The sequence below is a fragment of the Oncorhynchus kisutch genome, linkage group LG24, assembly GCF_002021735.2.
Source record: "Oncorhynchus kisutch isolate 150728-3 linkage group LG24, Okis_V2, whole genome shotgun sequence".
NCBI lineage: Eukaryota > Metazoa > Chordata > Actinopteri > Salmoniformes > Salmonidae > Oncorhynchus > Oncorhynchus kisutch.
The window spans coordinates 8,573,493-8,584,374 of NC_034197.2; the positions used below are offsets into that span (position 1 = coordinate 8,573,493).

Sequence of the window (10,882 nt, forward strand, 5' to 3'; positions counted from 1 at the left end):
CGATGTCTAAAGATGGTGACGTGCACGTTTTATCCTCAAAAGATCAGAGAAATTAGATATGAATCCCTACTGTGCATGAGACATAAAAGAACAGCTAGATAGACAGTCACGGTGTCCAGTATATACTTAAAATACAACTCCTGAGATAAGTTGCAGAAGACTGCAACATTTGACCTAGTGACTAAATTCTAGGTATAAAAAGACCAAAGAACATGTAAAGTATGACTATATCATCAACTTTATTTGCTTGTTGTGTTGTGCACATCGTCTAAATCTGAGATCCAGTATTGTGCGGTGAGTTTGTGTTGGTCATCTCAGCGTGAGCTGCTGCTGAACTGAGTAAAGTACTGGGCCGTGGGTCTGTTGGTGTACAGCGTCTTGGACAGGAACTGCTGACTGGTGGAGACGAGATGGAGAAAATACACTGTCAATGTCTGTTTTACAATTAAAATGTATATTTTTATGTGAACTGGGACATTCAATTGTTTCACTGTGTATAGTATCTGTTTATACTTTGACAGTAAAGTGTTTGTGTGGTTATGTGCCATGATGTGTCTCACCCAGTATCTGTAAAGAAAGAATGTAAAGATTGATGTGTCTGAGTGTGGTTTGTGTGCTTACTGTTCGCGCTGCTCTCTAGCCAGCTGTTCATTGTATCGGTCCATCTCCATCCTCTTCTCCTTCTTCAGCTCCATCGCTTTCCTCTCCTCCTCGTCATCCTCTCGGGTCTGCACCATGCGCTGGAAGTCCCAGGCAGCTTCTCTCTGCCTCTCAATCTCCCTCAGCCTCTAAAATGATTTGAGAAAATTGTGGAAATATGATCAGAAGCCAGAGGGTGAAGTTCGAAGGAGAGGTTCATGATGAGATTGCTTCTTCAATAAGCAATCAACAATAGTGATTGCCTATCACAACCATAGAGATAAAACAATCTTATTTATATAATCGCAACAATCATGAACTAATATGTTCTCTTTAAGCTGAATGCAGATTTTGAACTGATTTGACTTTAAAATATGTATTGGTGTCAATGGAAGGTTTGCAAAAGATTTGCACTAGAATTAAAGTCGTTCATGAGGTTATCATTACCTTTCCCTCCAGGCGCTGTTCCTCTCTCTGCCTGCGGATAGCGCTCAGCTGAACGGGGCTCATCCCCCTCCACCTGTCCGTCAGCACCCTGGGCCCGCCCACTGGTCCTCCGTCTACTTGTCTCTCTGCAGCCTTGGGACATTCCGTTAGGATGTCTGATGTCACCATGTGCCACACCTCCGCCATCTCCTTGCCCTCCTTCCTCATGCGCTCCTTCCTCTCTTTCTCGACACACTCCGCAGCCTGTGGGTGGGGGTCATAGGTAGGTTTAGAGTTCAAGGGTCAGAAGTTAGACCAAAAGTTCCATGACCTCCTAAGAGACGAGAGAGTTAAGGGTCACTGTCACAAGATCTGGGGAGTAAGTAGAAGTTGACCCAACCACTGATACAGTGCATTCGGTACGTTTTCAGAACCCCTGACCTTTCCCACATTTTGTTGTGTTACAGCCTTACACTAAAATTGATTTACAAATATGAATATAATCCTCATCAATCTACACACAATGACAAAGTGAAAAACAGGTTTTTATATGTTTTTGCAAATTTATTAAAAATAAAAAACAGACACCTTTTTTACATAAGTATTCAGACCCTTTGCTATGAGACTTGAAATTGAGCTCAGGTGCATCCTGTTTCCATTGATCTTCCTTGAGATGTTTCTACCGCTTGGATTGGATTTCTCGTGTGGTAAATTCAATTGATTGGACATGATTTGGCATAAGGTCCCACAGTTGACAGTGCATGTCAGAGCAAAAACCAAGCCATGAGGTCGAAGGAATTGTCCGTAGAGCTCCGAAACAGGATTGTGTCGAGGCACAGATCTGGGAAATGATACTAAAAAATGTCGGCAGCATTGCAGGTCCCCAAGAACACAGTGGCCTCCATCATTCTTAAATCGAAGAAGTTTGGAACCACTGACACTCTTCCAAGAGCTGGCCGCCCGGCCAAACTGAGAAGGGCCTTGGTCAAGGAGGTGACCAAGAACCCGATGGCCACTCTGACAGAGCTCCAGAGTTTCTCTGTGGAGATGGGAGAGCCTTCCAGAAGGACAACCATCTCTGCAGCACTCCACCAAACAGGCTTTTATGGTAGAATGGCCAGACGGAAGCCACTCTTCAGTAAAAGGCACATGGCAGCCCGCTTGGAGTTTGCCAAAAGGCACCTGAAGGACTCTCCGACCATGAGAAACAAGATTCTCTGGTCTGATGAAACCAAGATTGAACTCTTTGGCCTGGATGCCAAGCATCATGTCTGGAGGAAACCTGGCACCTTCTCTATGCTGAAGCATGGTGTTGGCAGCATCATGCTGTGGGGATGTTTTTCAGCGGCAGGGACTGGGAGACTAGTCAGGATCGAGGGAAAGATGAACGGAGCAAAGTACAGAGAGATCCATGATGAAAACGTGCTCCAGAGAGCTCAGGACCTCAGACTGGGGGTGAAGGTTCACCTTCCAACAGGACAACGACCCTAAGCACACAGCCAAAACAACGCAGGAGTGGCTTCAGGACAAGTCTCTGAATGTCCCTTAGTGGCCCAGCTGATCAATTATCTCTGGAGAGACCTGAAAATAGCTGTGCAGTGATGCTCCCCATCCAATCTGACAGAGCTTGAGAGGATCTGCAAAGAAGAATGGGAGAAACTCCTCAAATACAGGTGGGCCAAGCTTGTGGCGTCATAACCAAGAAGACTCGAGGCTGTAATCACTATCAAATGTGCTTCAACAAAGAGTTCAACAGAGTAAATGGTATAAATGTGATTTTTTTTTTGTAAACTAAAAACTGTTTTTGCTTTGTCATTATGGGGTATTGCGTGTAGATTGATGATGGAAAAACAACTATTTAATCCATTTTAGGATAAGGCTGTCACGTAACAAAATGTTTTTCACACTCAACAGTTTCCCGTGCCTATCAAGGATGGTCCACCATCCAGAGGACATCCAGCCAACTTGACACAACTTGTGGGAAGCATTAGAGTCAACATGTGCCAGCAACCCTGTGGAACGCTTTTGACAACTTATAGAGTCCATGCCCTGATGAATTGAGGCTGTTCTGAGGGCAAAAGGGGGTATATACAGTGCCGTGCGAAAGTATTCGGCCCCCTTGAACTTTGCGACCTTTTGCCACATTTCAGGCTTCAAACATAAAGATATAAAACTGTATTTTTTTGTGAAGAATCAACAACAAGTGGGACACAATCATGAAGTGGAATGACATTTATTGGATATTTCAAACTTTTTTAACAAATCAAAAACTGAAAAATTGGGCGTGCAAAATTATTCAGCCCCTTTACTTTCAGTGCAGCAAACTCTCTCCAGAAGTTCAGTGAGGATCTCTGAATGATCCAATGTTGACCTAAATGACTAATGATGATAAATACAATCCACCTGTGTGTAATCAAGTCTCCGTATAAATGCACCTGCACTGTGATAGTCTCAGAGGTCCGTTAAAAGCGCAGAGAGCATCATGAAGAACAAGGAACACACCAGGCAGGTCCGAGATACTGTTGTGAAGAAGTTTAAAGCCGGATTTGGATACAAAAAGATTTCCCAAGCTTTAAACATCCCAAGGAGCACTGTGCAAGCGATAATATTGAAATGGAAGGAGTATCAGACCACTGCAAATCTACCAAGACCTGGCCGTCCCTCTAAACTTTCAGCTCATACAAGGAGAAGACTGATCAGAGATGCAGCCAAGAGGCCCATGATCACTCTGGATGAACTGCAGAGATCTACAGCTGAGGTGGGAGACTCTGTCCATAGGACAACAATCAGTCGTATATTGCACAAATCTGGCCTTTATGGAAGAGTGGCAAGAAGAAAGACATTTCTTAAAGATATCCATAAAAAGTGTCCTTTAAAGTTTGCCACAAGCCACCTGGGAGACACACCAAACATGTGGAAGAAGGTGCTCTGGTCAGATGAAACCAAAATTGAACTTTTTGGCAACAATGCAAAATGTTATGTTTGGCGTAAAAGCAACACAGCTCATCACCCTGAACACATCATCCCCACTGTCAAACATGGTGGTGGCAGCATCATGGTTTGGGCCTGCTTTTCTTCAGCAGGGACAGGGAAGATGGTTAAAATTGATGGGAAGATGGATGGAGCCAAATACAGGACCATTCTGGAAGAAAACCTGATGGAGTCTGCAAAAGACCTGAGACTGGGACGGAGATTTGTCTTCCAACAAGACAATGATCCAAAACATAAAGCAAAATCTACAATGGAATGGTTCAAAAATAAACATATCCAGGTGTTAAAATGGCCAAGTCAAAGTCCAGACCTGAATCCAATCGAGAATCTGTGGAAAGAACTGAAAACTGCTGTTCACAAATGCTCTCCATCCAACCTCACTGAGCTCGAGCTGTTTTGCAAGGAGGAATGGGAAAAAATGTCAGTCTCTCGATGTGCAAAACTGATAGAGACATACCCCAAGCGACTTACAGCTGTAATCGCAGCAAAAGGTGGCGCTACAAAGTATTAACTTAAGGGGGCTGAATAATTTTGCACGCCCAATTTTTCAGTTTTTGATTTGTTAAAAAAGTTTGAAATATCCAATAAATGTCGTTCCACTTCATGATTGCGTCCCACTTGTTGTTGATTCTTCACAAAAAAATACAGTTTTATATCTTTATGTTTGAAGCCTGAAATGTGGCAAAAGGTCGCAAAGTTCAAGGGGGCCGAATACTTTCGCAAGGCACTGTATTAGGAATGTCTTGTACACTCAGTGTATATTTAGGACTTGATTAATTCTGTATCGTGGAAGTTCAGCACTATAGCGCGACTGAAACTTAAAGGCAATGTTCCTGCATTTTACGGAGACCGCATTCACGGTAAACGCTGCATATGTCAGCTCAATCGGAAATGACCTTTACTTTTCAATCACGCTATAATGCTGTACTTCCTCGATACAGATTGAATCTGACTTTTACTCTTCAACCTAATTATTTTGGTTAGGGTTAATTTGGTCCGAGAGAGAGCAAGGGCATTTATGTCTATCTGGAGCCAGTCAATTACCTCCTAAGAGGCTACCTGCTAAAAGGGCTCTAGAAATATCTCTTTCTGAAGCACACTGCCGTTCTGTAGTGTAGCTAAGCTATAAAGGGTTATTACAGTTTTCTTTATCGTTTCGGTACTATTTTCACAAGTATGTGGTAACATTTCACAACTCTTTGTACAGAAATCTAAACCGACCATCAAAAAGGCTGTCCCCCCCCCCCCCCTCAACTTCAAGCACCTTTTCAATTGACTTAAGTACCACACACAAAATCACACAGTAACTTTTTCACCAAACCTAATCAGTGTTTCACCTAGAAAAACTTGTCACAATGCAATGCTCACAATACTTTTCATATGATTCTCTTCTCATTTGTTTAAAAATACATTTGACCGTCACTTTATTATTATTATTATTTTTTTTTCACCTTTATTTAACCAGGTAGGCTAGTTGAGAACACCTTTATTTAACCAGGTAGGCTAGTTGAGAACACCTTTATTTAACCAGGTAGGCTAGTTGAGAACACCTTTATTTAACCAGGTAGGCTAGTTGAGAACACCTTTATTTAACCAGGTAGGCTAGTTGAGAACACCTTTATTTAACCAGGTAGGCTAGTTGAGAACACCTTTATTTAACCAGGTAGGCTAGTTGAGAACACCTTTATTTAACCAGGTAGGCTAGTTGAGAACACCTTTATTTAACCAGGTAGGCTAGTTGAGAACACCTTTATTTAACCAGGTAGGCTAGTTGAGAACACCTTTATTTAACCAGGTAGGCTAGTTGAGAACACCTTTATTTAACCAGGTAGGCTAGTTGAGAACACCTTTATTTAACCAGGTAGGCTAGTTGAGAACACCTTTATTTAACCAGGTAGGCTAGTTGAGAACACCTTTATTTAACCAGGTAGGCTAGTTGAGAACACCTTTATTTAACCAGGTAGGCTAGTTGAGAACACCTTTATTTAACCAGGTAGGCTAGTTGAGAACACCTTTATTTAACCAGGTAGGCTAGTTGAGAACACCTTTATTTAACCAGGTAGGCTAGTTGAGAACACCTTTATTTAACCAGGTAGGCTAGTTGAGAACACCTTTATTTAACCAGGTAGGCTAGTTGAGAACACCTTTATTTAACCAGGTAGGCTAGTTGAGAACACCTTTATTTAACCAGTTAGGCTAGTTGAGAACAAGTTCTCATTTGCAACTGCGACCTGGCCAAGATAAAGCATAGCAGTGTGAGCATACAACAAAGAGTTACACATGGAGTAAACAATTAACAAGTCAATAACACAGTAGAAAACGAAGGGGGGGTCTATATACAATGTGTGCAAAAGGCATGAGGAGGTAGGCAAATAATTACAATTTTGCAGATTAACACTGGAGTGATAAAAGATCAGATGGTCATGTACAGGTAGAGATATTGGTGTGCAGAAGAGCAGAAAAGTAAATAAATAAAAACAGTACGGGGATGAGGTAGGTGAAAAGGGTGGGCTATTTACCAATAGACTATGTACAGCTGCAGCGATCGGTTAGCTGCTCAGATAACTTAATCCAATGGTTGATCACTTAACCGTTTGGTAAACCTAGAGATTTTAAACTGGTCTGTCTACTATAAAAGGATTTTGAGAACAACCGATAGAAGGTGTCTTTGTAAAGTAGAAACATCTAAATGACATGTATGATACATGATAACCATACATAACGACTAGTCGTTATTGCTTATTGAGTTCACATAGTGGTCACCATATTAAAAACACTTGCAAGGTCTTTCAATATGGAGCAGGATAGACAGCAAGAGAGAGGAAGAAACCAAAGAGCTCATGGACCAGGGGGCCCGTCAGAGAGGTGAGCATGGGCCCCGTCAGAGGTCAAAGAGGTGGACATCAGAGTGAGGGAGGCACGTGGTAAACGGAGGCCTTGCCATGGCAGAGGCTGCCAGACTCTTTCCGCAATATGAAAAGATCAACTGTCAATTCGATCATGAGAACATTTCGCCAAGAAAACTGGTAATGATTTACCATTACATTTACAGTCAATTACATTGTAATGCATGTCAATTCACATGTCCCAGTATTCTTACAGTATGATCTACTGACAGTAGACTGTTCTACCCTCAGAATTGACAGAACACCCCATGGTGGTGCCCGTGGCTGTGTGCTGACCGACCAGCAGGAGTGGGCCGTGGTGGAAACGGCGAGGGCCAGGAATGACATAAGGCTGTACAAAATAAAGCAGGCCATTGAGGAGAACGATGACACCTTTGCCAATGTGGCATCCACCAGCCTACCAACAATCGCCAGCCTTTTGAAGAGGCACCAGATATCTATGAAACACATTTACCTGGTACCTTATGATAGAAACAACGACCGGGTGAAACGACTGCGGGCAGAGAATCTTCAGGTACAGCACTATATAGTGTATTACTGTTCCTATTAATGCGCATGCTACTTCACAATATCACAATATGTTAAAAAAGATAACTAACCAAAATATATATTTAGTGGGTGATTTTACTTGATGCTGCTGTGAACCATCACAAGTATGTCTTTATTGATGAAGCAGGCTTCAACCTGGACAAACCTCATCGGCCAACGGGCGACCGTCCAAATGCCTGGACAACGTGGGGGAAACATCTCCATGTGCGCAGCTATCTCTGAAGATGGTGTGGTAGGACGTAGGCCATTACTTGGACCCTACAACGCTGCTCACCTCAGTGTGTTTCTCAATGAAATTGAGCAGGCCTGTCAAGGTGAAGGGGTCACCCATGTCATTGTGTGGGACTATGTCAGATTCTACCATGCAGAGGAGGTTCAGGCATGGTTTCGGGCCCATCCCCGATTCGTGACCCTATACCTGCCCCCATACTCTCCTTTCCTCATCCCTATTGATTTTATTCAGCATGGAGGTGGATCGCCATCCCCATGAGCGCGCTACTCTCCTGGCCATGGATGAGACATGCGACGACATCAATGCAGACCCATGTCAAGCTTGGATTCTCCATGCCAAAAGGTTTTTCCCGCGGTGCATGAACAATGACATTCACTGTGATGTGGATGAGAATTTATGGCCAAATGCTTAAGACAGGCGTGATGCAAATGAATGCGTGCTAAACGTTGTTTTATTTTCATTCTTTTAATTAGGTTCATTTCATTTCTTACATTTGATTAAAGACAGTATACCTTTTTTGCAAATATATTTGAAAAATATATATTTCTTTGCATGATTGACTGTAGAGGATGTCATCATTGATCACACCTTTGATTACACATTGGAAAAATACTATGGAAATGATAGATTTTCTGTCAATTTTGTTGGGTAATAGAAGTGTATATTGCCTAATGTGAAAACTGTCATTTACAGTTCTGTAGCATATTACTTTCAGCACTTCTAAGGGTGATTTGAAACGCATATCTTGAATTGTTTTGCTATTGGATTAACTGGTATGTAAAATGACTCAATTGAAAAGATATCATTATGTTGTGTTTTAGTGATTAAACCAATGTTCTCATTACATTTCACAATAAACTTATATTTTGAATCAATGGTTGTGTGGTGAGAGATGTTTTACAATCCAAATGAATGCACAATGACAGGTTTTGAATGAAAAACGGGCTCCGTTACAAGTGTGACCAGTTTGAAGTTTTGTGCTTAAGAGTTGTGAAAATGTACCACATACTTCTGAAAATAGTACCAAAGTGATAAATAATAACCTGAATACAAACCACATTGACATGAAAACCAGTGTGACCAGAACCGTTTATAATGATGCCTCGCACTGGGGAGAATCTATTCATATCAAGTCAGTCAAGGCAAATGAGACGAGGGAAAAAAAGCATTTTTAGAAAGGAGACTATCTGCCAACGCATACATCAAAGCAGTTTGTGTAGTCGTGTGTGAGCACAAAGCAGTTTGTGTAGTCGTGTGTGAGCACAAAGCAGTTTACGCCCCGTGCAGGTTACTTAGCGCCTCCAATGTGCTTGTCATCTCCCCTGAGTGAGTGTGTACGCATCGCTTAATGTCTTCAATTAGCTTTGTAATTAAAAAAAAAGAAAGATATACTGTCTGAGTACATGTCATGTCACAGCTCACAGCCTCATCAGTGCATCCTTGGCTGGTGGCGTGTGTGAGACGATGTGTACCTGAGCATGGTTGTAGTTGTTGAGAGCGATGCGGCCAGCCCTCTTACACTCTTCTTCCAGAGCGTCTAACTGAACAGCCCGCAGGTCCTGCTGTACCAGCTCCTTGCCTTTCAGTAGCTCTGCCACACACACACATTTAGTTTAGGTAGTGTCCTTAAATCATCCAAATGCCTCGTCATCCTGCACACACACCACTCATACACTCCCGCGGTCACAGTGCGTATTCTCAGGAGCCGTTGATGGGAGATGCTAATGTTTATAGAGTGCAGTTATGCATATGAGAGTGTGTTGTGTTATTTGTGCAGGTGATGTGCAGTGTAGGTGTGTACAGTGCAGTTGTGCATAGTGTGTATGATAGCTGTGTGTCTGTTTCACCTTTGAGTTTATTCTCCTTCTGTAGTTTCTCACTCTGTTCTCTCTGTGCTCGTAGTGCTCTCTCTGTCTGCTCCATCTGAGCTCTCCTCTTGTCATTGTTCCCAATGCCTTCTCCCTGAGTACAGCATACAAAACAGAAGCAGAAGAAAAAGACACACACATACATACATACATACATACATACATACATACATACATACATACATACATACATACATACATACATACATACATACATACAATACAGTATGTCCATGAAAACACACAATCAATAAATAAGTAAAATATTTTTAAAGAAAATGTGCTAAAATCCAGGTCAGGAGATATGGATTTGCATTATTCATTCATTTCAACATATTTCCCTTAACACTCTGATATCTTGTTGCTTTTAATAGTGTCATCTGTGATACCTGGAACACTTGCATACTGGCAGGTCCCAGCTCAGACTCTGGGATGGGAATGGACAACCCGAGCGCCCCCTGCAGGTGAACATTGAGATCAGCATCCCGGGTGTCTTCTGCCCGCTGTCGGATGGCCCGGTACTGGATGAGGTCTCTGTTTAACTCTGCTCTCCTCTCCTCTTCCTCCTGCTGCTGTTTCATCAACACTTCATCTTGAGTCACTCTCAACATGTCTGAGAAAAAAACAACAACACATAGGCAATTTATGGTAAAAATGCTTTCAAATTTGGTTCTTCCGAAGTTCCTCCTCTAAAACTTAAACTTGTCCCCTTGCCTTGTGCTTACCGAAAGCCCTCTCTCGCTGACCCGCCATCTCCTCCCGTTCTTTGTTCTCCGCCACCTGTTGCTCCAGTGCTTTGAGATCCAGACCCATCACTCGGTGTCTGGTGTTGAAAATGCGAGCCTGGCGCGCAGCCTCTGCGGCCCGTCGGCGTTCCACTGCCACATCCGCGGAGTTGTCCACCGGCAAATCCACTTTATACATGCCTCTTCTAGGTCTTGTGTATCTATAGTAGGCATAAAAGTTTAACAAGATAATGATTTTGTTTCTTTGGCGATTAAATATTCCTAATAATATGAGAACCTACCACAAAACAGGTGCAAATATCATCATTCAAAGGTCACCTTCTTCACTCGCCTTTTGTTTAGTCGACACAAATCACCATGGCAACACCAGTGAACTAAATGTGCAACAAAAAAAGATGACAAGATTGACCCTATCAGTTTCACGGTAATAATAATGACACCAGTGAGTGTGAATTACATTCGATTACAAATGCCCTTTTGTTAAATGTGAGAAATAAACAGTAGCATTGTGGCGCTTTGGATACA

General features: G+C 42.4%; 1 protein-coding gene across 1 annotated transcript; it reads right to left on the reverse strand.

Moving 5' to 3' along the window:
- Window positions 1-215: 215 nt before the first annotated feature.
- ribc1 (RIB43A domain with coiled-coils 1) lies at window positions 216-10,851 on the reverse strand. Its single transcript, XM_020459125.2, has 8 exons — window positions 10,639-10,851; window positions 10,337-10,557; window positions 10,001-10,224; window positions 9,591-9,705; window positions 9,216-9,334; window positions 1,087-1,329; window positions 622-788; window positions 216-396 (listed from the first exon to the last, which is right to left on the reverse strand). Exons 2-8 carry the CDS (start codon window positions 10,533-10,535, stop codon window positions 315-317), a joined length of 1,149 nt encoding a protein of 382 aa, XP_020314714.1. The 5' UTR covers window positions 10,536-10,557; window positions 10,639-10,851; the 3' UTR covers window positions 216-314.
- Between the last annotated feature and the right edge of the window lie 31 nt (window positions 10,852-10,882).

Bases quoted from the DNA above. Each gene is read 5' to 3' on its own strand.
- ribc1 (XM_020459125.2), bottom strand. From the start codon at position 10,535: ATGTATAAAGTGGATTTGCCGGTGGACAACTCCGCGGATGTGGCAGTG. The intron at 10,225-10,336 runs GTAAGCACAAGG...TTTTTTTCTCAG, and splicing joins TCAGCGAGAGAGGGCTTTCG to ACATGTTGAGAGTGACTCAA. The intron at 9,335-9,590 runs GTGAAACAGACA...TGTGTGTGGCAG, and splicing joins GAAGGAGAATAAACTCAAAG to AGCTACTGAAAGGCAAGGAG.